Source organism: Falco naumanni, chromosome 5 (assembly GCF_017639655.2).
Source record: "Falco naumanni isolate bFalNau1 chromosome 5, bFalNau1.pat, whole genome shotgun sequence".
In the NCBI taxonomy this organism is placed as follows: Eukaryota; Metazoa; Chordata; class Aves; order Falconiformes; family Falconidae; genus Falco; species Falco naumanni.
The window spans coordinates 57,208,242-57,235,949 of record NC_054058.1 but is presented as its reverse complement, the minus strand read 5'-3'; the positions used below and the strand labels follow the sequence as shown (position 1 = coordinate 57,235,949).

At 39.1% G+C, this 27,708-nt stretch overlaps 1 protein-coding gene across 4 annotated transcripts in view; it reads right to left on the bottom strand.

Moving 5' to 3' along the window:
- Window positions 1-25,914, bottom strand: part of LOC121088487 (RAB3A interacting protein) — a 34,095-nt gene extending 8,181 nt beyond the window's left edge. Inside the window, exons 1-7 of one of the 4 annotated variants that reach the window (XM_040594675.1) lie at window positions 25,809-25,914; window positions 17,342-17,617; window positions 16,873-17,134; window positions 9,677-9,772; window positions 7,032-7,109; window positions 6,450-6,653; window positions 1,100-1,228 (exon numbers count right to left, since the gene is read on the bottom strand). In XM_040594675.1, the coding sequence (XP_040450609.1) occupies window positions 1,100-1,228; window positions 6,450-6,653; window positions 7,032-7,109; window positions 9,677-9,772; window positions 16,873-17,134; window positions 17,342-17,617; window positions 25,809-25,897 (1,134 nt within the window). In that variant the 5' untranslated portion in view covers window positions 25,898-25,914. Of the gene's footprint in view, window positions 1-1,099; window positions 1,229-6,449; window positions 6,654-7,031; window positions 7,110-9,676; window positions 9,773-16,872; window positions 17,135-17,341; window positions 17,618-24,963; window positions 25,149-25,808 lie in introns of those variants that run through there. The other 3 variants (XM_040594677.1, XM_040594676.1, XM_040594678.1) reach the window with 3 other exon arrangements.
- Between the last annotated feature and the right edge of the window lie 1,794 nt (window positions 25,915-27,708).

The following is a 27,708-nucleotide window of genomic DNA, read 5'->3' as shown; positions in this document are numbered from 1 at the left end:
AGCACCGAAGCAGAAAAAAACAAAATGAAGTTGCTGGGAAAGACAACAGGATGGCCTACTGCAGAACCAATTTAACTCCCATAGTAACCAAGTAAACTTTTTAGTGGGAGAGGTTCATATGATGCTGTACACCAACCACAATGAACTGGTACGCAATTAACTGAAAGATCATGCATGCTTACAGCCAACAAGTAACAGCAGATGTAAAGCATGGCAAAAGAACATAACAAACCATATGAAAATACCAGATAAACATTATGAAGAAACTACAGCATTTTTCATGTGAGGGAGGTGTTCAATTTTATTGAGGAAAAAAACAAGTCTGAGGGCTTTAAAATGTGTTATTCTTATATCAATAAAGATCTAAGAATATGGTCCCTTCCCCTTAGAGACTGATACCACAACTACAAGCCTGAAAATGCTGTTTAAGAACAACTAAGTAAAGTAGTCTGAGCTGGAATCTGTTCCACATTATTCCCAGGAATGGGTAAAACTCCAGTCCTTCCTCTGTATGGGAATGTGTGACAATAACACAAGGAAAGAAAAAAAAAGTCTTGTAATTTGTTTCATCTAAAACTCTATTCCCAAACTGCCCCTGTTGAATCATATAAAATCCTGAAGTCTGATTTTTGTAACTCAGACCTCTCCAAGAAAACACCCAGATTGTGCTTGCAGCCTGCGCTGACTGATGAAAGAAAACTGGTCCACAAAATTAAATATATTGGTCTCTACTGCCCCCTATACAAACAAGAAACAAGTGTCAGGACACTATTTCTACAACAGAATCCAGAGGATCTTTGAAATATCAGAAAAAAACAAAACACCATCCATTCCTACAAGCATCAGATTCTGCCAGACAGGAGTAATATCTGAAGGAGAAGACCTAAAAAGGCCAATATCTGGTATAGCATAAATAGTGAAGAAAAAATTATCATTTCAATACACTAGACTAAACTTCAGCACTTACTGCAAACTGTCACACTCTAATGAAACAAAAATGGTTAAACTTCATATGAAAACATTTTTAATAGTCTACTGGTTTCATGTAACATATTTAAGGGAAAAGCATCAGTGACCACATTTAGACTATTTCCATTACCTCACTTTTTGAGAAGGTTAAACACGGAAAAATATCTTCCCGATAAATTTTGTCCAAGAAAGGACATGTTCTGTCCATAGTTGGCTCATCCTTCCAAGATCTGAATTCATTGTACAAAGACAGGTCAGCCTAGAACACAAAGATTCACATATTTTAGTACTGCAATTATCACTCTACTGTCATTTGCAAATATTCACGGGTAAATAATACGCATTAAAACTACATGCTTTCCATCACACTGTGAAAGAATGCTATCATGCCCCAGCTATGAACATCTTCTTAAATCCACTTTCCTAAGACTGTAAATATAATCAAATCAAAACATACCATTGTCAAGGCACCGGGGTTAATGCTCTCACTGGTCACCGCTATACCAGGGAGAAGCTAATTACCTCTCCCCCATTTCCTAGGCTTCCAGGATCAATGTGAAAAACTTAACTGATTGTTTAATAGTAAAAAATAAAAAAATAAAAAAATCTCCTTGACACACCTTCATTACAGTATTTTAGTCCATCTCCTTTTCTGAGTTACAGAAAAGCAGAGAAATCTAAAGAAAACTGCAGTCTTATACATCTTATACATTCACCCTGCATCTGAATATAACATGCTGCTATCCAAACACTAAAAGAAAACAGACATTTAACACACTAAATATACTAACACAGGAAAACAGGAAGTCAATAATACAAATCAATTAAAACGATACTCTTATTCTTCAGTTTTCATCTTTATGCCCAAACTCTTTCCTACACCATGCTACAACAGGAAGGCAAGGATATTCACAGAGCATGATTTATGAGCCCGCTCCCCCACCACTCCTCTTGTCAATGGGGAAATACTAAAATAACCCATTAAATCATGCTAAGAGTAAGCATGATCTGTGTTAGAGATAGTTTTATCTGCTTTGAAAACACCTTGTTCTGTTATCTCCATGTTGAGAGCAGCTTAGCTGTGGGAAGGCACCTATCCAGTCTGGTGTTCAGGAGACTGGTACTAGGTTGCTATTAAAATACACACCTATCCCATGGGCCGGCTACCCACGGACAGATGGAGCACACTAAGGTATTCCCAGAGCCCATCCTCTCATTTAGGATTACTTGAGAAGGATCTTGTTCACAGGCACCAACACTGCTCCAAGACGTGAACCAAGCCGAGTGGGGATGACTGCTTCCAATGCATACTCCTAACCCAATGTAAAAGACTAATGCCAGTCCCCAATGGGATATACAACACCACCCCTCAGACTGGTTTTGACATTCTGCTGACAAAGACTTGAGCAACTTTCCCCTTCAACTGGTTGTCGAATCCCGTTCTTGTACTACTGCAGACCTAATACTGTGTGATCCTAAACCTGAATACTGTGTTCAGTTTTGGGCCACTTACTTCAAGAAGGACATACCGGTGCTGGAGCACATCCAGAGAAAGGCAACAAGGCTGGTGAAGGGTCTGGAGCACAAGTCTTATGAACTGGGGTTGTTTAGTCTGGAGAAGACTCAGGGGAGATCTTACTGCTTTCTACAACTACCTGAAGGGAGGTTGTAGGCAGGTGGGGGTCAGTCCCTTCTTCCAGATAACTAGCGACAGGAGATAGGACAAGAGGAAACAGCCTCAAGTTGTGCCAGGGGAGTTTTGACTGGATCTTAGGAAAAATGTTTTCACTGACAGGGTGGTCAAGCATTGGAACAGGCTGCCCAGGGAGGTGGTGGAATCACCATCCCTGGAGACGTTTAAAAATGTGTAGATGAGATGCCTAGAGACATGGTTTAGTGATGGACTTGGCAGTCCTGGGTTAATGGTTGGACTTAATGGTCTCAAAGGTCTTTTCCAACCAAAATGATTCTACACTCCTAAAACCCAAACCTAAAGCTATAGGAAGGGACAGGTGTTGCAGGCCAAAGATAAGCCAGGATGTGATTCTAAGTTTTTGTCATATTAAAAGCAAATAATATAGATGAGATAATGAAAGAGGGAAAATAACATACGCTAAAAACTCTTTTTAATCCTATTAATAGATCGGTATACCGCTCTGAACCAACCTCTTTCAGTCTTTTGTTCTTTCCCCTTCTCCGAGCTCCCAGCACTTAGCCATTCTTTTACATATATATTTCGGGGAGTTCTTTTGTCATTTTGTTGGGTTTTTTTTCCTTGAAAAAGAACCTACAAAAATTAGACTGGCAAATTTTTTTCCATTAGAGCTACTTGCCTTACACTCAGGTACAATCAGGAAGAACCATCTTAATTAAGCTAGTCCATAAATGTTCTGGTTGCTAAGCCACCAACCTCATTGTACAAATGAAATTCAATAGGTGTAATTCACTCCCTAAAGGAACATTACCTACACCTTAAACCCCATTTCAGGTCTGGCTTTAAAATGAACACAATCAAGAGATATCAGCAGAAAAAAGAAAAGTCATTTTTGATTTGTGCTATAGGATTTCTAAAAATTAAGATGTGTTTCTTATTCACTCAATTTCACCCAAACCTGCAATTTATAAAGAAGCTGCTTTGACAAATCTGCTCACCCTTTCCAATCCACACAGTGCTACATGTATATCTCCTCCCTGCCTTTACTTGTGTTTTCACTAGATCAAAATTTTGATTACCTGCAATTAAATATACAGCCAATTGTAATAGTAATTCTAGTTAAACTTTTAATACTTCCATTTTATAGTAAAATACAACATCAGAGAAACATTTAAGCTCTTTGAACACCACCGACGCGTTTATCAGTATTTATGCTGAGTGGATGCTACCTGCCTGCCTAAGATACCGGCAGTTATTCAGCTTACCTAAATCCTGTTAATACCTAACTTAATTACAAACGTCTACTTATCCTAGAGATTACTCCCACATGTTAGGAGATATTTCTCTGGGATGCTGTCACCTTTCTGGCTCCACTGCAATTTAGTGTGGACAGCCAGCCACTCTGTCTATATTCCACAAAGAAACCTGAGAGTTGACATGTGTTTACACCCAGCTCCATCCAGCATCTTGAAATGCAAAGCTCTGGATGGTACTCTCCATAAGGATCCAAAGCTACATTCTCCACACCACAAGGACACTATATAACCCTGAGCAAGGGTACTCTCAGCCCTCCTTTTGAAGCCAAATCAGTTAAAATCAGGAGAACGCCATGCAAAGGGTAACCTAACTCAGTGGCAAGAACATCTAGCAAGAAGGGGGCAGAACTAGGGTTTCAGACCCAGCTCCGAGAAATGCAAAAATATTTACCTTAGACCGACGATAAACACAACCACAAAGAACTGGACAATGAAAGCAGTAGGGAAGGCATGGTTGTCCTGCTTAAAACAATGTCCTAGCCACTACACCAGAGGCAGTCTGTCTTTCTTCTCTCCATGTTGCACTCTGTTAAACACTCCAGCTCAGAAGACAGACAGAAAGACTCAGATCCTAGTGGGTGGAAAATCCGTGTTCCTTACTGATTCTCTGGGCTGTCAGTGGAAGAAAGTCACCTGTTTTGAGCAGCCTCCATCAGCCTCAAAGTGTGCCCTTATGCAGCCAACAAAAAGGGGACTGAACTAGAAGTGGCAGACAGACTGGACCTTCTGCATCATGTCCTTCACATTCACCACCTCTCTACAAGAAATTGAGACAAAACACATTTCTCCCCTCTCTCACTCTTGCCCAACACTTCAAAATTTCATTGAGTCATGACATCAGTGTGGTGCTTATGAAGTAATTGGATTGCATCCCAGCTCTCCCCTTTTCTGAAGGGCAACAAGGATTCAATTTTAATAAGGAAAACATTCTGGATGCCACTGAAAGTGGGCATGCAGGATGTAAAGCTTTTTTTTTTTTTTTTCTCTGAAAGCCTGAGTATAAAACAAACTGGGAAATGGCTTTATTTTCTAGATTCATAGTAAAAAAGTGTATAGTACAAATGCACTCAATAATGACTGGCAAAACGAAGTATTAAAATGGCCACTGTGAATCACATTAAAGATCTAGTTAGCCTGTTACCCCTCTGACAACGGCTAGCAGTCACAGAGCTGGCTGCAGAGCAGTACGAGGGAAAAAAAACAGTGAGGTATCTTCATTTTACTGCCTCCTAACTTCTAGTAATCTGTGAAGAAGCTTCCTAAGCCAAATGTCAAGGTATATAGAAGACAGATAGAACAGGCTTTTCTTTTGTCACTTTGTATAACTACATTTTGAACACATTTGTGTTTTTAATCTTGCTACCTCATGACAATGAGTGGCAAAGTCTGATTATGTACCAACTGAAAATGATTTTCCCTTTAGCTTCTAGAGTCTCCATATTACAAGAAATCATTAGTATTTGTTCACCATTCGTCTTCCACATGTCACCTGTGACTGTATAGATTTTTATTCTACCTCAAGTGCATCTTTCTACACAGAAATACTTCCCATAGGTTTGCATCTATGTCATACTCCTCGTACTTTCATTACGTCCTTTCTGAGATGAAGATACAGCTGCATGCATAGACACACACATTTACTAGATGTTTATACAGCAGTACAAAGCTGCTCCTTTTGCTATTTACTTCTTTCCTAACAACTCCTAAGGCTCTGTGTCTTTGACCATCACTGAGCACTGAGGTGGTGTCCACAAGTACTTTTTCTTCCCAGCACAATGTCCTTGTTTTTAAGTCCACAACTGCATGCTTGCTAGAGTTACATTTTTTCCTTAGATGCCTCATTTCTCATTTATTGATTTTGCATTTCACCTGCTGTTCTACTAACCACTCAGTATCATAAGACCCTTCTCAACTCTTCAGTCACTTTTTTCTACTACCATTCAAAGCACTCCAGCACCAACTTACCACCTCATTATTTCCCCATTTTCAGTTATAGGAGTAGATTTAAAATAAAATAAAAAATTATCACAGGCCCCTCTGGGACTCCAGTGGTAACTCTCCTTCTGTTCTCTAATATATCATTGATTCCACCTCTTCCCTGGCCTCTTTCACCCATTACGGACCTATAAAATTACTCTTCCTCTTTTCTATGACAGCTTATGAAACATTTAATAAAGTTTATAAACTTTCAGTGATGAACTTTGTAAAAAGCCATCAGGACTTATCATTCAGTTATATTGTATTTTTGTTGGTGGGTTGTTTTTTTTTAATTTCAATCTTTAAATTATTAATTCCAATATTTCAAATCTTATCTCATATTGCCTTAATGATTTAAAGGTAAACAATCATCACCTATTGGTATGTAAGAAAAATTTTCTTCCACTAATGGAAAACATCTCCAAAATAGTCAGTATGACACAAAGATTTAACATACAACAGATTTACTGGGAGTAAAACAAAACAACAAAGCCAGCTTATCAACAAGAAGAGGGCAATCCTTGTCCTGTTACCTCTTTACAGTCTTTTACAATTGGCTGCATCATGGTAAGGTCCTGATGACTGCCACCCATAGCACTACTTGTACTCTTGTTTCTTGCATGGCCTTTCTTAAAAGGAGTTTTTCCACTAGACTGAAACTCCTTAGTTGGAGATGTTGGTGAAGTAGACAGTACTAGTGTTTTCAATGCCGCTACTTCAGCCTGGAGGACATCAATCTTGAGGGAGGAAGAAAAAAAAAAGTAACAAAAATATCATATTAGGCTACAAATATGTTAAATCATTTAACAAAGTTTCCAGTTATCTTGGTTCAAATCAAGACTTCATCTTCCAACAGTACTAACATACACATGCCTATGCAATTGCATACTGCAGTAACACTGGCTTCCTATGCACCCATGCTAGCTATCTGGTATGATGCTGAAACACCAGCTGTGTCCATAGGTGTTAGCTAAGAACGTGAAAGTGACACAGAACAGCTTAGTATGTATTTTCATAATGTATCCAGGTAATGCTCTATTTACACCTTTATAAGTCACACTTTAGATTTATAGCCACGTGAAAAGACAAAGCAAGCAAATGGGAAAAAACCTCACCTTTCCTTGTGCTTCTTTTAACTGTTTTTCTGCTGCAGCTTGTTTGACATTAGCTTCTTTAACCATTTTGTGTGCTTCCTATAAAAAAATGTTTAGCTAGCATAAATGCTTCACACAAATTTACAAAAGCCAGTAAAAAAAAACAACCAACAACAAAAAGCTAAGGACATACTTTTGCTTCACAGACACTATTTGTTACTAGTAAGTTGTGCAACAGTCTGAAATTTAGTTACATACCAAAAATTACCTACAAATCTATCACTTGGGTTTCATCATTGGCCCACCAAGTTTCTTCTCCTTGTTCCTCAGCCCAGACTCAGAAATTCAGCGACTCCACCCACCTCCCTCCAGTAGGAACAATACCTGTCATGAACGCCAGGCTCCTGTCAGGCTTCGGTGGCTGACAAGTCAAGTTCCTCGACCCCCAAGAGAAAGGCTCAACCAATAGCAACAAAGCAACATGGGCACAGTAGCACATTCATAAGAACTTCTCCCTTCTAGCCAGAATAACCAGTTTTAGTCAACTAAATTTCTGCATGAAGGAACCAGTCAAACAACTATGAAGTCTGAATCCTTACCATCAATAAAACAGACAAAGCAACAGCTTAAAAATAGTTTGTGGATTAGTAAGTGTTTCATAAGCAGAACAGAAAAAGCACTAAAAACAATCCAAGTAAAGAAACAAGGCTGAGCCAATAAAGAAGAAAGTATAAAAGGACTGGGGATTTTTTAAACATCCTTTTACCTCATACCTCTAAGCCTTTTGTCTGCATAATGTATTTGTTTAGGTTCTGATCCAGCAATTTGCGCCTGTGATCATATTACTGTTCTTACTTGATACTTACTGAAGGCAACAAAGATTGAAAGATCAGGGCCACCGACTATATTACTTGGGATAGGTTCCTTATCATATCTGTAAAGCGCCTAGCACATATCTGGACGCTATATAAATAAAACAAAAAAGTTCATACATCATCATACCAAAAGATTTGGCTCCCACTGGCATACAACACAGCTGTATAATATGAGTTCGTAAAATTCTCTTAAGTAACAACAGACACATGCAGGAATGGGAACATACACATTTATACAATGTGTACAAATACATTTAACATTGACCATGCAGTTTCTGCTTAAGTGATGCACCTTTGAAAGCAAAGCATGTTACAGTGCTGTTACAGTATAATAATGTAACACCCAGCTGTGCAAAAGAAGCCTTGATCCTCCACTGGGATGCATTAATATAAGCTCTAGCATATCCACTTACAAGGTCACTGAAATTAGTGGGATTCAGAATAGGAGGTGAATTCAAGTGCTGCAGATCCCAGCGCAAAAATCAAGAAACCTCAACACTATGTTTTGTTAGGCTTCTTAGTGAAATCAAATCACAAAAGAAAATTCAAGTGACATGCCCACAACAGTTCTGAATAATTAAAACTCAAACATTATTACTAATACACTATATTGCAAACATAGAACTATGTATCATATGGTAAAGCTAAGTTATGAAGAAGTGGAATTAATATAAAATCTCACTGATAATTTTATTTTTATTCCTCTACAATTAAAATACCTGCCCAACATTTTCTTCCTCCCCCCAACATACACAAGTATTTATGCTGAAAAGTACCTTTCCAGCCTCCCATTTATTCTCTACGCACATGAACTGCTTTGTATTTGAAGTAACTTTGCCCTACCGGGATGATGAAATAAAATGTGTTGCCAACCCACAGAGTAGTTTGTAATTTGATTTTTGAATGTCAGCACTTTCAAGGTTTTAATAGCACTTCTATACCAATACATCATAGGTTTAAATACTGCCTCTAAAACATACCTAATGTTGTATCTTTATGCATATGCTGAAAACCAATACTTATGATTCTGTAAACACATAAATAATCTCTGGATTATGAAATTTATTCTGATGGTTATAGGTATCACAGTTTAGCCCCTAGGCATTCCTATGTATACTCCTGTGATAAAACAAGAACTGATACTGCTTCAAGTATGGATTTAAGATTATTTTTTTTTCCTGTGTAACACAAGTTCACAATCTTTTCTGGCACTACTGACTTTTTCTCAAATGAAAAAATCCCACTTAAAGTTCAGGCTCCTCACTTGGCAACCAGGTGCCACCCTGGTGAATCACTCAGTATTAACGTTTCTTTTCAAGTTTGCAGGAGTAGCATGCTGCCAGACGCAAAATTCAAAAGCTGAAGGCATGGTTAAGTTATACACTTGCTACCTCCATTGATCTGGAGCTACGTTATTTTTTTATTTAGTCACCATGGCAACCCCAAATTTAGCTCTTATCTAGATAGCCTTGTTGTCAGACAGAGAAGCTGTCTCAGAATAGTTATGCCAAAAAAAAAGCCCAAATAGTTTTAAGCTTTCTGATATATTTTCCTTATTTTCTTCGATTTATGTCTAGGCAGATTGACAGGCTCAACAACGTCTCTTTAATCTAGTAAAAATCTACTGCTTGCTCTTAAGCCTCTACTTCAACACACCCAGGTCTTCAGGACACAAATCCCTTTATAAGCTTATTGAAAAAAAAAAAAAAAATCAGCATACAATACACTGATTCTACATAAACATCTGGCTCAGCTTCCTTTAAGTATATCACATCGAAGACTCCAACAAACCTCAAACAGACTAGCTGTAAGTTCTTCCAATTCCTGTCCAAGTTGATCTCGCACTTTAGAAAGCCTTTCACATTCTTCATCTTTTAACTTCAGCTCCTATGGAAAATTGAAAGTTATTCATTCTGACTTAAGAGTAGTAATTTGGCCTTTTAAAGCTAATACCACAGAGAGGGAGGAGAAAAAGAAAAAAAGAAACCAAAGGAACATAAAACCTTTGCTAAACAAAGCCTTTCAAAATATTAATCTTAACACTAAAAGCAATTAAATTATTTCTGTACATACATAGCTATTTTTTCCTGCTATGCAGAAATATGCCAGGCCAATCTGAAGTATCTCTAAACTAGACATCAGCATTTCCAAAATACTCCAAAGTAAAAAAAGCTTTTTTTCCTGAAAGTATAGAAGACTAAAGTCACTTCAAATATAGATCAAATTAATTATTGGGACAGACAGAATACCAGTTCTGTTTACCCATTCTTTAAGACACTTAAAGAAAGCAATCCTTTAAAAAAAAAAAGTATCAAAAAGCTTTGTCTCTAGACAATCCCCAATTCTAAAAGAATCTTGAAACATTTTACTATAAATATTGTCTCCTGCATATCTCCTTGTAACTAATACAATTCCAAAATCATATTCTAACTATATCCTTGCTCTTGTTTATGCAGATACATAAATCAAAGCAACTTAATGAAATTCAAAATGCTATTCACCTACACCGCTAGAATTTAAGCAAAGTCGTCTTGACCATACCACTTTTACAGTAAGATTTTAACACAGATTTGGCCATATAAGGGTTACACATGCCCAATTTCATCTGTCCCAAGTCTGAGGGAAAAGTGGGGTAATTTGCAGAGAGGTACCAAAAGTTCAACCAAGAATTTGAAAGAGGAGTTCTTCTCCCCTTCCCCAACCATTACACCCTGGAATCTCTTGCAAGACAGAAGGATAAAGCGAAAAAGTAAGGGAAAGAAAAGCAGCAGACAACCCATTCTGACGTTTCAAGCATTTTTTTGGACATAACTCCACTCCATCCCCATCTAGTTCTTCCTCCTCTTTTCCCCCTTGCCAAGCTAGCTCTTGAAATACAGGACCTAGGCCTGTCACTGACACATTAAAGGCTCCAAATAGAATCTAGCAACACTTTGCTTTGAAAAGCTCCAGAAAACAGTAAAGAAAACAGCTGCGTTCAGAAAACTCTGGGAGGCCAGTCACTAGAGTCATCAAAAGACCCAAATGGCCACTTCCCATGTGTTTCTGGGAGGTGGTTAGTATTTCTCCCAAAATCTTCATGATTAAGTAAAGTTGTTCATAACGATGTGGAAAACTACATCTTGCCTTGTAGCATGCCAACACTAGGTCTTGCTCTCAATTTCTGCAGTGAAACCATCAATAGATTTTCCTCTAAGATGAAGGGTCCTATTTGTCTCCAACTCCTGAATTTAGCAAGCATTTAAGGACTGTTCTAGACTCATTTAGTATCAAAGGCATTATTTCTCCCTTCTTTTAACTATAGATATTTTGATTGATTTTTAGTCTGTCTGCTTGCTATTTTGATTTTTTGCTTTCCATATGCAACCTTTTAACTATTTTGAAAGGTACCACTTTAATGAGGGTTTTTTTCCAAACATGGTATTTCTCAGTTCTTACATACTAGCTACTATTCTGCAGTGACCTCTCACTTTCAATTAAAAAAAAAAAAAAAAAAAGGCAAGAAAATAGCTATAGATGGAGTAAAGAAAAGGAAAAAGGAATACAAAAAACCAAAGGGGGAAAAATACTAGGAAAAAGAATTAAAAAAAAAGGGAAACAAAACTTAATTAATTTTGTGTTTGTTTAAAGTATCTCCCATATAAATTATGGTTCTTAATATGGAAATTAAAGATTCTGATGCAAAATGCTTAAAGCTCAAGCTTCCTATGTTCCTATAAATGCAGAAAATACATCAATAGATTTCTTGGGTTTACTTCACTGATTTATAAGGAAAGTGCTACATACACATTAATCCATCTTAAAAGGAGGCTATATTAACATTCAGGTCAAGAGTTATCAAACCCACAATGAAGGTAGAACTACCCCAGGTTGCTTTTGTGCCACTACTATCAATACACTATTAAGCAGAATGGTTACAGTTTTGCCTGCAAGTGGAAAGACTGGGGGGGGGGGAGGGGGGGGGCAATTAAAATTTAGGCAGACAGTAAAGCTACTTAATGTAAACAAAGAGGAGACAACACCAGGCAGTCTACTATGCATGGCTGCTTAGGTAGATTTTTCAAACACTAGCCAAGTTTCCATGACATGATTCAGGAAGAGCACAATAGAACACATTATTTTGCCAAGCAAGTTTAATAGCTCAGTTTTTTTAAGCAGGCCAGAGGTAAAGAGTGACCAAAGCAAAAGGCTTAGCAGTCATTAGAAATGTTACTACTGCCTGTGTCTTAAAGGCGTTACTGGAGACCTCCCAGCCACACACAACACAGAGGCAGAAAAACAACTGTGTGTGCTAGACTAACCACCCATGCTGCAGTCCTTCCCATATTACCATTCTGAAAAAGTAACTACATGGAGAAGATGAGCTATTATAAAGCACTACACACAGTTACTGAAGTAGGTGATAAAAAAACATAACTTGCATGGAAAAACCCTGAAAGTTTTTAAAAATATAATCTTACATCAAAGACTTGTATTATTGCTTTTTTCACTTAGATCTTAACAAACAGACTACATAAGTGGGCCTTTAGAAAGAATCAGTGAGATAAAGAATGCAAATTACTGCTTCAGAGTCATTCATACTTTAAATCATAGAAAAAAAGTCATCCTGCATCTAGTTCAACAATTTAACCAAGTCAGAACAAGATGTGGAAGACCAAAGAAAGAACGAAGATTTTTCTACACATAGCACCTAAAATCAGAACCATGGGATACTGCTGACTTCTGGAGTTGTCAAAAAAGCTTGAACTTCTATTAGAATACATTTCTATTTGACTGGTCTTTACTGAGCATCAAAGTTAAACAAGCTACATAAAAATTAGTCCATTGCAACCACATTTACAAGGGTGTTTAACATGCAAGAAGGTTCAGAATATCTTTTCAGGGAAACGAGCATTTCACAAGCTATTGAATTACCATCTTGTGGTGTGGGTGAAGATGCTTCTGTTTTGCTTGCATGTAGTCTTCTACTTGCCTAAGAAAATTTTTATGCCTATGATATACTACAACAGCATCAGTCAGAGGTGTGGAAACTGAAAACTTCCATCACTCAAAGACAGCAAGGAACTGCTAAAACACCTTCAGAGAATCAACCCATCTTTAACAATAACAAGCCAACGGCCTTAAAATTCAATGTAATTTTATTTTTCAAAAACTTGAAAGCATACTCTTCAGCAGAGAGTTCTGGGATGGCATGTTATTCTGGAGCATCCCCATTTTTATTGTTTGTTACCTTATAAGCAAAAAACAACAGAAATTTTAAAATTATGAATGTACTGTATGGTACTACCAGAATTCCTAGGTAGCTATTATGAATCTATTTACTCATTAATCCATGCAGAGTTTTAAAATGTCATGGTTTACTGTGGAAACAGAGACTTAACTGCCAGCATTAGTCTGCTGCGCAGAAACACAATAACAATGGCAGTAGGCTCTGTTACGTTGGATTCTTTGATGACACAGGCAGAACAATGGAACAAAGAAAAAAAAAATCTACTTAAAAACCTTTATCAACACACAAGATCTGAAGAGATCAAACTGTAACACTCTGCTTCCGAGATTAAGAATGCATACAGAAACTGAAGGCTTTAGAAGAAAAATATAGATCTGAGAATCAGGTTCTTAAAACTGCATTGAAATTTACAATACCACATTCTGTACTGTCACCTCTTTCACAAGAATCACTGGATTGTTGTGGAAAAAACTCTCAATTTCACTCTACTAGGGAAGTATCAATAATTCAGATCTCTACCACAAAAAGTCAAACATGGTTTTACTTGTTACCAACAAGCCTACAGTTCTTACCATCAAGACTGAAGGAAGCACAGAATTTGTTCTCAAATGAAACTGCTATTTGCAACCAGCACCTGTGGTAGACTGTTCTTTCTTTATCAGAGAAAGGGGCTAACCATCAGTGACAGCTGAAAATTTCAACACTCCAAGAAAAAACATATCAATACAGAAACACATTTCCCTCTACAGTCATGGATGACATTATATTGACTGTCTGACTGATGAGGAAATAACTTCAGAGCCAAATGACACAAAAATTCAAGGAAAACACAACTACGAACTGCCACAGCTCAGAAACTACGAGCAAGCTATGCAAAGTGTATGCATCATGCTGGTTAATTAACATGAAAAGCAAACAAAAGGTATTCCTTTGCAAGTACTCCACTAAGCTTGCACATCAAGAAATACCATATAACAAAATAACATCACTATTCTCTCAGATGTTATCTACATGTGGTTGATCTACCTTCAGTAACCATGGTGACACAGCTCAATCCAAACATGGCAGAAAAAATGCAAATGTATAGACATGAGGAGATATGGTCCCAGGCATTGAATCATGAAGCTTTTTAACAGCTCCTCAATGTTCCTGATGCTACCTTAAAAGGGTAGCAAAACAAGGAGTAAAGTTCAGATCATCTAAGGCAAGGGCTCTTCAGCTCCGCTTTACAGAATTCAGCCAGAAATTCCGTAAAAAAATAAGCAAAAATTACCTGAATGTTCTCAATAAAGAATTAAAAATCTATGCCATTTTAATTAAGGATGCATTTTAGGGCAAAAGTATGTCCAATCTTATATGCGCCATTAGTACAGAATGCTGCCCTGCTGTTACCCAACCTTTCTCCCCATCTCATGACATGATTTGATGCTGCAACCGATTTAGACTGAAGTAGAGTGAATTTCCTCTATCAAGAAACAAATTTTTGAAAGATGTTTTTAAACAATTTTGCCAGCAGTGCTGTTCATTAAGTGAAGTCTGTAGACTTAAGAAATACAAGACAATTACACACTATACATGTATTGTCTAATATAAAAACCTGAGAGCATTTTAAGAAAAAACTTGCACTCCAAGCAGAGACATGGAAAAAACTAGACAGTGGATCCCTAAAGCTTCGAAATTCCCACCTCCTTTCTAGGTCCCTTTCCAATCACAACAGCAACAAATTCAAACCAATCTTTAATGCATATTACAACAGAAAGCATACAGTTTGGGTAAGAAATTTGAAACCAATGAAAAAAGCAAGATCCAAATGTGTGTTTACTTGATTCACTCCAGAACAGTCTGTAAGGCTTCTAGGCTCAATGAACTCACAAAATTCAAGTGCAAATTGTAATTCTCATTTTTCTCACTGTTCCTAATAAAAAGCAAATACTTAGAGAGTTTTAAAACATTATGCAAAAACCAACCAGCTATACACAGGCACTACCTATTAATTATATCCCTACAGATTTTTAAACAGAATATTCACCAAAAAAAAAAGGGAATACTTGGAAATAAAAGTTTAAAGACTGCATGACATACTGAACATCACAGAGTGGGCACAACCCTACCTATGTGAACAGGCATGACTTTTGGAAAATAGCAATCAGAGATGAATTAGGGATAGAAAAAAAACCAGTCCTCATACAGGAAGTGGCAGAAAGTAGATATTACAGAAGGAATAGGGTTTTTTGTTGTACAGTCTGTAAAGATTCCTGCCAGGACTCCTGTGTTACTGAGCAATTCTGAAACAGTGCAAGTTCAGGAAGACAAGCAGACAGAGTTAGTTACCCATCCAGTATAACACTGGTAAGAATCAACCTGATGGACTGAGAATTAGCAAGAACTTTGATATCAACAGTCTCAAGTTAGTGCTGAATTGCTTTTGTTAAGACTACCCAAAGGGTTTGAAAATACAAACCATGCAGTTAGTACGTCCTAGCAGTCTTAATGTAATTTCCTTAAAAATGACCTTAAATTTCAGAGTGAAACAGGAAAGACTTCAATCTTTAGGAGACAAAGTGGTATACACCGGAATAAGATTTTTCAGATCATTCCAAGGTAGCAGTAGCAGATCTGAGCTGTGGTCTTCAAGTATGTTAGCTGTACTTTAATATACTGTCAGGAGCTGGAAGAGCTTTTCTAAAGTTTAAACTTCAATTTGTTCTTACTTTCTAAGGTACCAAGTTTAACTGCTAGGATTATATATTCACATGCAAGGTCCTCAAACTTAGCTCAGGTTAATGTTTCCTTTCAGTGATCAAATGCTAATTAAACACACATTAGCAAAGGAAGCAACTACTCAGCAATAAAACAATCAACAGAAGTGATGTCACAATCCGTACTTAAGATTCACATTAGCAGAGGCAAATGCAACTGTGACAGAAAAGATGACTACATTCAACAAGATGAGGTAACAAAAGGTAACAAACAGGAAAACAAGTTCAAACACAAGATAAATGAGCTTAAATCTAAACAAGAATGAAATCATGTAGAGGAGAGGAAAGAGCACAGTTACAAATCACACAAAATCTACTTGGAAGTTTAAGCACAGAGGGATGTTAGAATGGTAAATAACGGCTTTGCATTTATATAGCACCATCCATCCAAACAAGACAAAGCGCTTTACAAATATTAATGAATTGAGCCACAGTGTCTTCAAAGGTATCCATATTCAATTTCAAGTGTGGTGTAACAGTACACTAAAGAACACCAGTAACATCTTTACTGCTTCTTTCCTATGAAGGTATTTCCCTATGAAATAGCACAAGTACCCCCGTTCTAAAGCATTTCTATGTTCCATGGTGCACACTACTATTTTATACTCTAGGAGAAAGAAGACTCAAAAGGTATATAATAGTGTCTATAAATAGTTATATGGTAACAATGGAATGACAGAAAATTACTCCTGTTCTCAAATGTCAGAATGAAGGAATGGTATACATTTAAGAGATAAAGCATGTTTAACCAGATATTGCAGCAAAAGCTTCCCATGTTTAAGTAGCAGCAGCACTAGAAAAAAACATTATCAAGGAATAATTCTAAGACATTTGCACTGCACACATTCAGAAGACTTTACATAAAATAATTACATTTTAATAATTCTATAACAAATTAGTAGACTCAGACTGCACCTTCTGGCTCATCTATCATTCTGAAACATTAAAGCCACTCTGAAGAGAGAAAAAGCAGGAGAAGACAAGACAACAAGCCTTACCCTCTGAGCTTTTGCAAGTTCTTCTTTCAATCGTTCATAGCCCTTTTCTCTTACTTCCAGTACAGATGGGCTCCGTAAGTGAGATAAACTGTCTGTACTCAACCCAAAAATATCTTCATTTCCTTCAGCAACATCTGCTACTGTAGCACCCTGCAAAAACTCTCTCTCTACGTTATTGCTCTCCTTTCTGGAATTATTGTGATTGAATGACCCACCCTGGGGTCCAGAGGTAGAACAAAGTACTGCGTCGGTAACATTGATGCTGTAAAGAGAGTGATATATTTTTTATTTATATAATACATTAAGAAGAAATATTTTAGAAATGGCAGTAGTGGTGTTGAATGTACCATTATAGACACAATTTAGTATTACAACATTGTAAGTAATATTAAAATTATATCTTTAGTAAAGCAACAGTTTATATGCAACAAACATCAACTGCTTAAGTAAAAAGACACTGAGATATTACCTGACACCTGATACTTCTCCACAATTCAGCTGTCTGGGAGATGAATAAACAGGTTGCGTGGGAAGGTCAGAAACATTTAATGCATTGGGTTGGATTGGTGTAGAGGACACAACAGAAGGATGTGGTCGGTAGATAACACTGGGTGAGGTAGTTTGCTCCTGAGTCCCTGGCTCGTTTACTCCGAGAAGATCTGGTGTAGTAGGCGAAGCAAGGTTCACTTCATGAAAGCCTTCCAAGGGGTCACTGGCCATAATAAAAGCCTCATCATATGAAAACCTGAATTAAATAATCACATTATCAGAATGCAAACAGGAAATATTTAATTATAACAGACAACTATTTCAATTACTTCAAATACATTCAGAATACTTTATGATATAATGGAAACTGTGGACTAATCTTGCAAAAGCATATACTTCAAGCACCAAAACAGTTTTTTCCACAGATCAGACCATTGAATCCAGAAGATCTAATAGCTGACTCCCCATCTAAACAGGATGATGAAATCAAGAGCATGCTCGATATCAAAAAACAAAGTAATCTTTAATATAGCCTAGAGCTGTTCTGTATCAAAACACAAATATATTACATTCATGGAAGAGAGGGGGACCTGGGAACCAGTAAGGAAAAAAAAATTAAAAGCCTAAAGCTTCCACTTCCAATCTCAATGAAGCACATAATGCGGACACAGAAACCAGTGAATCTTTAAATAAATTACATTCCATAGTGGTTTTGGTTAAATCATACATCTTATTTTGTAACAGTGCACTGAAATGACGGAATTAGCCAATAAGACCTCTCAAAGTATGATGTGTTAATACACCACATGATTAAGTGATGATGACAATTGTGAATAAGTATCATACCAAAAATATATTACAGGTAAAAAGTGTACGATGAATTGGCAATTTAACTGACAGTATTTTTTTTTAAATTCCATTTTCGTATCAACAGAAAACAAGTACAACCCATGAATGTTACAAGCCCCAATAGAAAGCTATTTTTCAGCAGTTTATCAGAGATCACAAAAATCTTTGCATGATTCAAAACTATAAATTAGGAGTAGTATAGAGAAATTTGTGAGGGAATTACTTAGCAGTGATTATTCACTGAAAAAAAAATCCAACATTTTCCGTGTTATATAAAGGACAGCAAAAATTAAGGCTTCACAGAGGTACTTAACAGGCAAAAAAGAAGTGTAGCATCTAAATAAAATAATTGCATGTTGCAGAGAAATCTGCTTGGATCTTACAAGTGAAATAACAGACAGAAGATCTAGAAAGACAATGGTCATAACCATGAAGAGATGATGCCATCAACTTACATGCACATTCAGTTCACTGGCTACTTCAGAAAACACCAAGAATGGAATCCCCAAATTAGCATATGCAGTTAATGTTTCAGTTACATCATACTTTTTGATTATCTTAAACTCGAAGAACATTGTTCAAAACTGTTTTGAGTCTTGAGTATTGTACTATGTATACATCTGTATTAAACAAGTTGCTTTACTGCATTATGAGGTACACATGGAAGAAATTAATTGGTTCGGACAGCAAGAATGTTACTAATTTCCCCCTGTTAACTGCTCCCACAAAAAAAAAAAAAGTCAACCACCTTTAAGAAACTGCCCAGACTTCAGGAACAATGAAGACCTTAGATGAATGAAAAGGGATGGGTTTGGGTTGGTTTTTTTTCCCCAGATAATTTTATGCAGAAGTTTGTTTTATTTTGAACTATCAACAGCAGTCACACAGACATGATTTACACAGGAAAAACACTGTCACAGTTTTGTGCTTCGGAGCTTTTCTACCACACCGCACAGATTAACAGCTTATTTTTGGGTTTAAGCAAGTCTGAAAAATATTCTTGTTTTCCCTATAGTTCTCCTTAACTATTATAAGCATTATAATTACATGCTCTACATGATGATAAAGCTGTTGAGTCAACAAATTAAAATGGAGGGACTACCAGAGATACAGACATTTCTTCAACATTAAATTTCAAAAGTGTTTTCAGCTCTACAGCTCAACTTCCACATGCCATTGTTTTACATTTAACAAGCTAAAATACTGCCATCTTGAAAAAATAAAATTGCAGGAACAATTCTTTAAAGCTTATCAACCCAGCCAAAAAATACCCATCTCACCAGTCTCAAAGTCAGGCTCCCATCTACACAAAGAAATTTGCTTTTGTTGTTCCCACCACCAAGTAAACCATTCCAAATACTGCTACTACATTGGCAACACTGCCAAGGTGTCTCCTCACATTCCCAGTTCTTTGGATCCCAGTCTTCACAATTGACAGAAGATGCAGGCTTCTGAATAGGGATGTAGAAAGGCTGCCTAGATGCCTTGCCTTTTCTATGCCTACAGCACCTAGGAAAGTGCATCAAAACCCACCCAACAGAAGCAAAGGTTGAGAACACAGCTGACAGTAAAACAGGAACAACTCTGCTGCCACATCTTCCCCTCTGTTGACTAGTTTCCATTTCAAGTTTGAAAGACATGATCCTAGTTCCACTGAAAACCCACAATCTCACTTATGTTCCGTGGTGGTACCATAGTACCAAAACCACCAGTAGCAGTCGTCGTTTTCAGCTGCGCACCCTACTGGGCTGAAATTTTCTATGAAAGGTTGATGTGGGGGTTTTTTTTCCAAAAACTGATTTTTAAAAAATACTGTTTAGCCATTTCCAAGAAAAAAAGGTTTGGTAAAATTTATTTGTCAGTTTTTAAATGTATTTTACTATTTCTATACAAACAGAAGGGCTATTGGAGCAAATACTTTAAGTATGTAAGTAAGCAGCAGGCTCAGAGATGCATCATTCCATACCTTTATGATAATTTATACAAATTCAGCTACGTTGTGCAGAAAGTCATGCAGGCTCACACAGAAAAAAAAATTAAAAGCCTGATTACTATCTTCCAAATGTTCAAATGCATTTCTAGCACCACCTACGGACCATCACATCAATCTATAATAAGCAAAGTAGTATGTTAATAAAAAAAAATTTAAAATCTATCCTACCTACATGCTCCTACTCCTATGAGAAATTATTACACTTAATTCTTTTCCAACAGCTTTTCCACCTAACCTGCCTATATCCTGCAGTTTTTAATTGTCCACAAAAGAAAACACCCCAAAAAGATTACAGAATTTCATTTGCAAGACTATCACTCTACTTATACATTAAATACCAATCTCAGCCTAAACAGACACGGGACACTTATAAATAAAAAATCCATGCATAACTTCTCAATTATCAAAAAACAAGCTCTTTCTATACAGTAAGTAAAAAAGTTATACAAGTTATTCCTGGAAGAGCTGAAAATAAAGTCCCTCAGCTAAACTTTCCCCACAGCCTGTCAAATGGGCACTCGTAAGCATACCATCTGTGTAAAACACCTTCCATTCACAACTTTTTTTCTTTCCTAGCATCACTTCTCACTTAGCAAGCAGGCAGAAGCTGGGTACACCACCCATACAAGACAAAGAAGCCGGTATTAAATATCTCTGTTCCAAGACTCGCCAACACCATTAGGTTCCTACCAAGACATCAGCTGAACACATTATGCATTAATGAAACCATAGGTACATGCAAAAAGCTGGGCAGTCCTAAACATAAAAGCTCTCTTTTGGGAAAGAACTCTTCAAAGTAATGGTAAACAAAGGAGGAGGAAAAAGCACATGGAATTTCAGTGCCACTAAAGATTACAGACTTGCTTAAGGCTTTGGTGGGGGTTCATATATTGACTAAGGCAGCAATGAACAGCCTTGCTGTGAAGGAACATGAAGCACATGGTAAGCAGAGAGCTTTACTAGGAGCTAAGCTGACAGCGTGTAAAAAAACCACAGTGTCGACACAGCACTCTTTAGTAGCAATTCTGTTACTGTGAACAAAAGCTGATATTCTGACACTTCAGGGCAGTACACTTATTACACAAAATCATGAATTTTCTTAATTCTTTTTCCTACCACATTAACGCATGGTGAAAGGTTGGAATAGCATTAGTGCCTACCAAATAAGTGATTATTTTTGTCTTAGCTGATAGTATGCAATTTGGATGATGTACAAAATTCAAGTACTGTATTAAATCAGGATGAAACAACAAAATAAATTAATTTCCTTGTACTTTCATCTGGAAATAATGCAAATTTGGTGGAAGTTGTCAAAATTTTGCAGCTTCTGATTACCTCTCCACTGCCACACTTGCACTGCTGACTACCCACATAACTTCATGAGGAAACTATGCTCAAATCTGTTATTTTATCTAATATTAAACAAAAAAAATACCACAAAGAAATCAGTTTAACAACATTTTAACACATTTCTATAGCTTCTAATAGGAATCAAGAACTGTAAATATTTTCAACATCAATCAAGTTAAAATGCTTAATCTTGTTTTCCTGTTATTACTCAAAGAGGAGTTCAGCTACTTGTCTGAATCAAAGCAGTCAGTGACTAAATACTAAAAAGCTCACTGAAAAGCAGTAATTTATAGTGGTTTGTTTTCTTTGGGGGAAAAAAAAAGTATTGTTGAAAACCGCCTACTACAAAGTCTGGAGTTTGTCTTTCACAGATTGCTTTTGAATACAAGACAGGTTGAAGATGACAGCTTTGAATAATCTCTTAATTGTTATAGCCCATTTAAAAGCAACACCAGTACCAAACACTTCATATATCAAAAACGTCATTTTTAGGTTTACTATTAAAGAGCACCATCACAACAGAATGGTTACCTCTCCAGTGGAAAAAAAAAAATCACATAAGGAAAGTTAGTGTTTCTAAACATTCTGATGAAAATAAATTCTAGTTAGCGTCTACCAAAAAAAAGTGCCCATTAGCTTTAGTGTTTTAATCTTCACGCAGCAGGCCTTTCAAAATGCAATAAAGTCTCAAGGGCTTCATTCATTAGACTCCAATGTCTGCTACAGTTAATTTGGGAGGGGGTAGGAAAGTGGAATTTCTTGTAGCAGTTCCTCAAAAGGACTGACATTAGCCCACCACCAGGCCTGCATTCTTCTAAGTAGGTTTAAAAAACTTTTTGTAAAATATTTGGCATTATATAGTCTGAAATGTAATACATTTTTAGCTCTAATGAACTCAGCAGGGAATTAGAGTAGTGGACTAATAAATACTTGTTAAAGAAGCAGTTCAGTTAAGTAGTTATTCCATACCTATCAAATGCAAGCGGGCAGTTTGAAAAGTAAAACTGTTGTAAGGAGTATCCAGACGTTAACTTAAAAGTTCAAAACCAAATAAATTTCTATACAGTACAAGTTATTCATCAGATATTGGCACAAGACAAAGAAGTTTGGTGGATTTTTTTTTCCCCCTAAACTGTTTTATATTTAAGTTTAGCCACAGAATTCAAGCAAGTTTAAACACTTATCGATGCCAGTTCATTGCACTAATACAATTCAAGATTTGGCATAGGAATTCCCGTAGGGTTTGCAAAAAACAGCTCCCACCTTCACAATTTTGCAATTGTGACAGAAATTTTTACTGCAGGATCCCACATACACAACAATATATTTTTAAAAACCAGTAAGACACAAGGAAAAAGAAAACACTGAACTACTCTGGTCCTTATATATTCTACTTTTATTTGTGAGTGACTTACGCTACATATTTACCAACAGGTGGTAACTTCGACAAGACGGTAAATAGAAGGTAAATTGTAAGTTAGGCGAGCCTACAAAATGTAAGAGCTAGCAAAACCACACTTGGTTCAACATAAGGATGTTTTTCTATTGCATTCCCACTAGTGTTGTCATATAACACTATGATGTAGGTCTTTTTCTGTTCTTTACTCTCATGTTAGTCATTCGACACACTATTTCACACTGTTTTAAAAGAAACATGTAGTCTATTTGACAGCAAGATTTTATAAAGTTAAAAGATTTGTTTGCTGAACTGATGATTAAAAAAAACTCTTTTGAAAACTTTACCACAGGGATATCTTCAACTATAAAAATACATGTACAGACAGTAAGCATCTCTTACAGAAACAAGCAGCACACAAGATGCAATGACCTATATTTATGAAGTGCTTGTGAAACCTGGAAATTATAAAAATAAAGTCTAGTAGATAGTACACCTCTTACTAGAGAGAAAATGGTGCTTTGCAACATAGAATACTGCAAACTTCTATTGTAAACAAACACTCAAAGAATGCTGTTCGGTTCACAAAGACTCTCTAAACCAAGTTAATTTAATTGCAAATATGATTCTTTTTGCAGTGTCCTTTCTAAGACAGAGCACTGTTCTGCCTTATCTTGGAAACAACTTCATAATCCCATCTCAGGTTTAAACCTGATTACAGGTGACTGTGCCCACAGTGTCATTCTTGCCAAGACCTGGACCTAAAGACCCCTCTATTGTTTTCAGTTAACACTAAAAATAATTCAATTAGTAAATTTAAGAATAATCACAATTTTCATGATATGTAGTTTTCTAAATGTATCTGCAAATCCATTTAAAGAAACATTTTCTGAATTTCTGAAAAAAAATTGTTAGCATATTATTAAGCGTAATTAAAGTGTCTAATACAAGTTTTAGTCAAGTTACAGTACAACAAGATTTTAAAGGCCATATTAAAAAGGACCTTAAAAAAATCAAAAGCCAAAGTACACATTTCTTTTCTGGGAAAATCCATAAACATAAATGGAACATTGAGAGACCAGCTCATTTGGCATTTCACATGAATTTTAAATCAAGTCAATAAAAGCTATGAAGATAGCTGCAGTCTATAATCAGAAAGCTTATTGTGACTCTCTTCCTACAGAAAAAAAATCCCCCTTTTAAATACAGTGTTACAAAACAGATATTTCAGTCACAGCTGCGAGGTGCACTCCCATTTGTTATTTATTAAAAGCATAATGAGAATGGTAAATTATTTATCCTTCTTTGCTCACTAGGTAATGTTAACCAAGCACAGCAGATGAATGACTGCCAAGATACGGAAGGCCTGGCTTTAACCCTTCCCAGAACACATTAAACAGATCAATAATAAAAACAACAATAAAAATACTAAAGCAACAAGACCTCAGGTTTTGCCCTGTATTTTACTGAGGTATACAAATATTTGAACAGATGGTAGCTGCCAATACATGCTTCTAGACTGAATAACCTTCCATCTGCCTCAAAAGAGAAGCTGATAATTTCAGTCATAGCAAGCCTGTGGAAAATTAATTATTTTAGCAATCTAGGATCACTGTTTTTGAAACTTCCTAAGAACATGCTTACACATGAACGCGGCAAAAAAATCAAGCAATACTAAAGCTTAGTACTATCTGCAAACAAATCAGACAACATTCTCAAACCGATGAAAACACTGTTGCTTTCTGTCAGCGAGACTTGCGTTGAGGGTATCGTTAAGGTTTTGGCCGCTCGGTGTTTGGCTTCCAAAACCCTGCGACTCTCAGGGAACTAGTGGAGCATCAGCACTTCGGCAGCACAAATTTCTGCACAGCTCATCACTTGCAGTCAACTTGTAACTAAAATTTCCCTTCCGAGCCTTACTCTCTAACGCAACCGCATTACGAAATTAAGGTTAACTGAAATCCCTGCTACTTAACTACTGGAGCTTACTACTTATCAGCGACTAGGTACTAACCTCAATACTGCTCGAAGACCTTAAAGCAACCAGAAACGCTACAGGCGAGCGCTGGCTCCGCAGTCCGACCACGACGCAAAACGCCCCTCCGCCGTCCAGCTCCGGGCACCCCGGCATCGCTCGGCACCGCCGCCCCGGGCCCAGGCGGAGGGGGACGAAGCCTGTGACACACCGAGGGGCCCTGCCCTCCCCCGCACCTCCCGCCCCACCGGCCGAGAGGGTCATGAGAGGGCAGAGGACTTCAGCCCCGGCTCAGCTCCCTCGCAGCCCTCTCCTCCCGCTTCTGTCACTCCCGCCCGGACGCCCTTGCCGCCCCGCGCCGGCAGCCCTGAGGGGAGAACGGCTGCTCCCCGCCTGCGACGGCTCTTTGTCCTCCGCCGGCTCTCCCGGGGCAGGTGCGCCCGACACTTTCCGGGGTGATCCCCGAGAAATACTTTTGCCCAGTTCTGCCTTCGACCGCGGCCGGATCTGGGGCCAAGCGCATCCCGGCCGCCCCCTCCACACCCACGCAAACTCCGACGGAGCCGGGGGCGCCGGGGCCAGCGGCGCCTTCCCACCGCAGACGGCCACAGCGGCACGGCCCGGGCCGCCACCTGCCCCCGCGCTCTTCCGGGGCGGCCACAGCGGGCGGCGGGTCCGCGGCGGGGAAGCCCGCCCGCGCTTGGCCACCGCACCCCGGCGAGGGGCAGCCCTCCCAGGCGGCGCCGGCTCCGCCCGCCCGGGCACAAGCTCCCGGGAGCGCGGCACCGGGCAGGTGCGGCGACGCCGGTCGGGCAGCCGCGCCCCGGCCGGCCGCCCCCGTCCCGCCAGCGCGGCGGGGGCCGCGCAGCCCCGCCGCCACGTACCTGCCGAGCCCCGTGAGAGCGGCCGCCGCCGCCGCACCGCGTCCCCTCAGCCAACCTGGGGGGGCGGGGCGCCGGGGCGCCGCGCGCATGCGTCCCGCGGACGCACCGCCCGCAGGGGGCTGGGGGCAGGTGCGCGCGACCCCCGCCGCCCCCTAGCGGGGATGGCGGCGACCGGCCGCGGGCGGCGGGCCCGGTGCCGGTGAGGGGCGCCGAGCGGAGGCGGGCGAGGCCTCCCAGCGCAGGGCAGCCTCTCCGGGGCCGGGGGCCGCGTCCCACCCCAGGAGCCGAGGCACCAGGCCGGCCAGAGCGGCCTCCCGTCGGCGGCAGAGCCTGCGCCCCGCTGCCTGCCCTCGCCCTCCGTGACCCTGAGTGCTTCCGAGGGACAGGCTCGGGGCCGCTTTTCCTTCGCGCCCCCCGCAGCCAGCCACGCCGCCAGCGGGCGGTCGGGGTTTCAGGGGCCAGCGGGTCCGGCAAGAGGCGGCCTGAGGCCGAGGGGAAGCGGCCACGTTGCGCTGCCGGGACGGGCGGGTCAGGGGCAGCCGCCATCCCTCCGCTACGAGCAGCACAAGGGCAGCCCGTGGCAAACAGGTCTGACCACAAAATGCTGTCAGTTCGTTTCCTTAAGGCCTGGCTGGAAAGGTGCTGGAGACTCGGCTGGCAGCGCGGGGCGCGGGTGCCGTCGTGCTCTCGGGCACCGGGTTCACGAGGAGCGAGGCTGCAGCGCTCGTGGCTTCAGGGGCTGACGGCTCCGCGCCTCCGCTCATCACCCAGAAGAGAGGGTTAAAGCACTGCTTCTGTTCAAGGGCAGGCGAGGACATGGCTATTACAGTCTGAATGTTTTCTTGCCGTGAAAAACACAAGGAAGTTAATAATTCTGTATTTAATGGTGTACTGTAACAAAGGCACGAGATCACACAATTCAAAACAAGGAAACGTAACATATGTTGGATCGTTACCTGGTGATTTTCATTCACAGGGCATCACTGCTCCAAATCAGGTTCTGAGTCTGCCTAATCTGTGTAATAATTAAAGACTGAACTGTAATTTATACGCACAAGACTTGTGAAATAAGGCCACACATACAGCTAAAATAAGGCTCACCTGCCTTATTTTACAGTGTGTTTTTCCAGCTCTGCTGGTTTGTCCGACAAAGAGATATTACTGCTACCTCTCATCTTTGCTTGATAGCCTATGTCCTTAAGCCATCATTACTGCCACCCTGAAAAGCACAGTAGTCGGGGCAATTTTCCAGCCTTTCAGGGGTTAATACGCGGCCTTCACTTTTTTCCTTTTGAAGTCCTGGTCTGTACTGTTTTGTGTTTCCTATATCTTTAAAAGCGGTAGGCAAAATGTTGGAAAGCAGCTATAAACAAGACTCCGTTTTACCACTGGTCCAACTACAGTGCCAAAAAATAGGCTTCAGATGACAGCGGTATTGGCTGTCCTTTCCTTGCTGTTAGTGCAGCTGAACTGAACCACGTGCTGTAATGGTGAGGAACTTTACCAAAAACTAATGTAAACAAGATCTTGTCCCATTCATCAGTTAAGGAATGTAGGCCACATTCCAGTCAATAATTGAAACGTTAATTATCTTGACAGCTTTCCACTGAATGTGAAAGAATCCTGTTTGGCCAGTCCTGCAGGACATAGACACAGAAAAATAATGTTCTCTGTGGCACATTCACCTAGCAAGAAGGTCATTGAGGGCAAAATAATATGACAAAGAGGATGTCAAAAGACAAATGTATCAATGCCATTCATCATAATATAAATAACCTATAAATAGTAGTATCTTCTAAACTCCTTTTCAGTATGTAAATCTACGCTGACTACAAGGAGGCTCAGGCAGCGCGAATGGCTACAGAAAATCATCCTCTAAGGCCTTCCTGGAAACAATCTG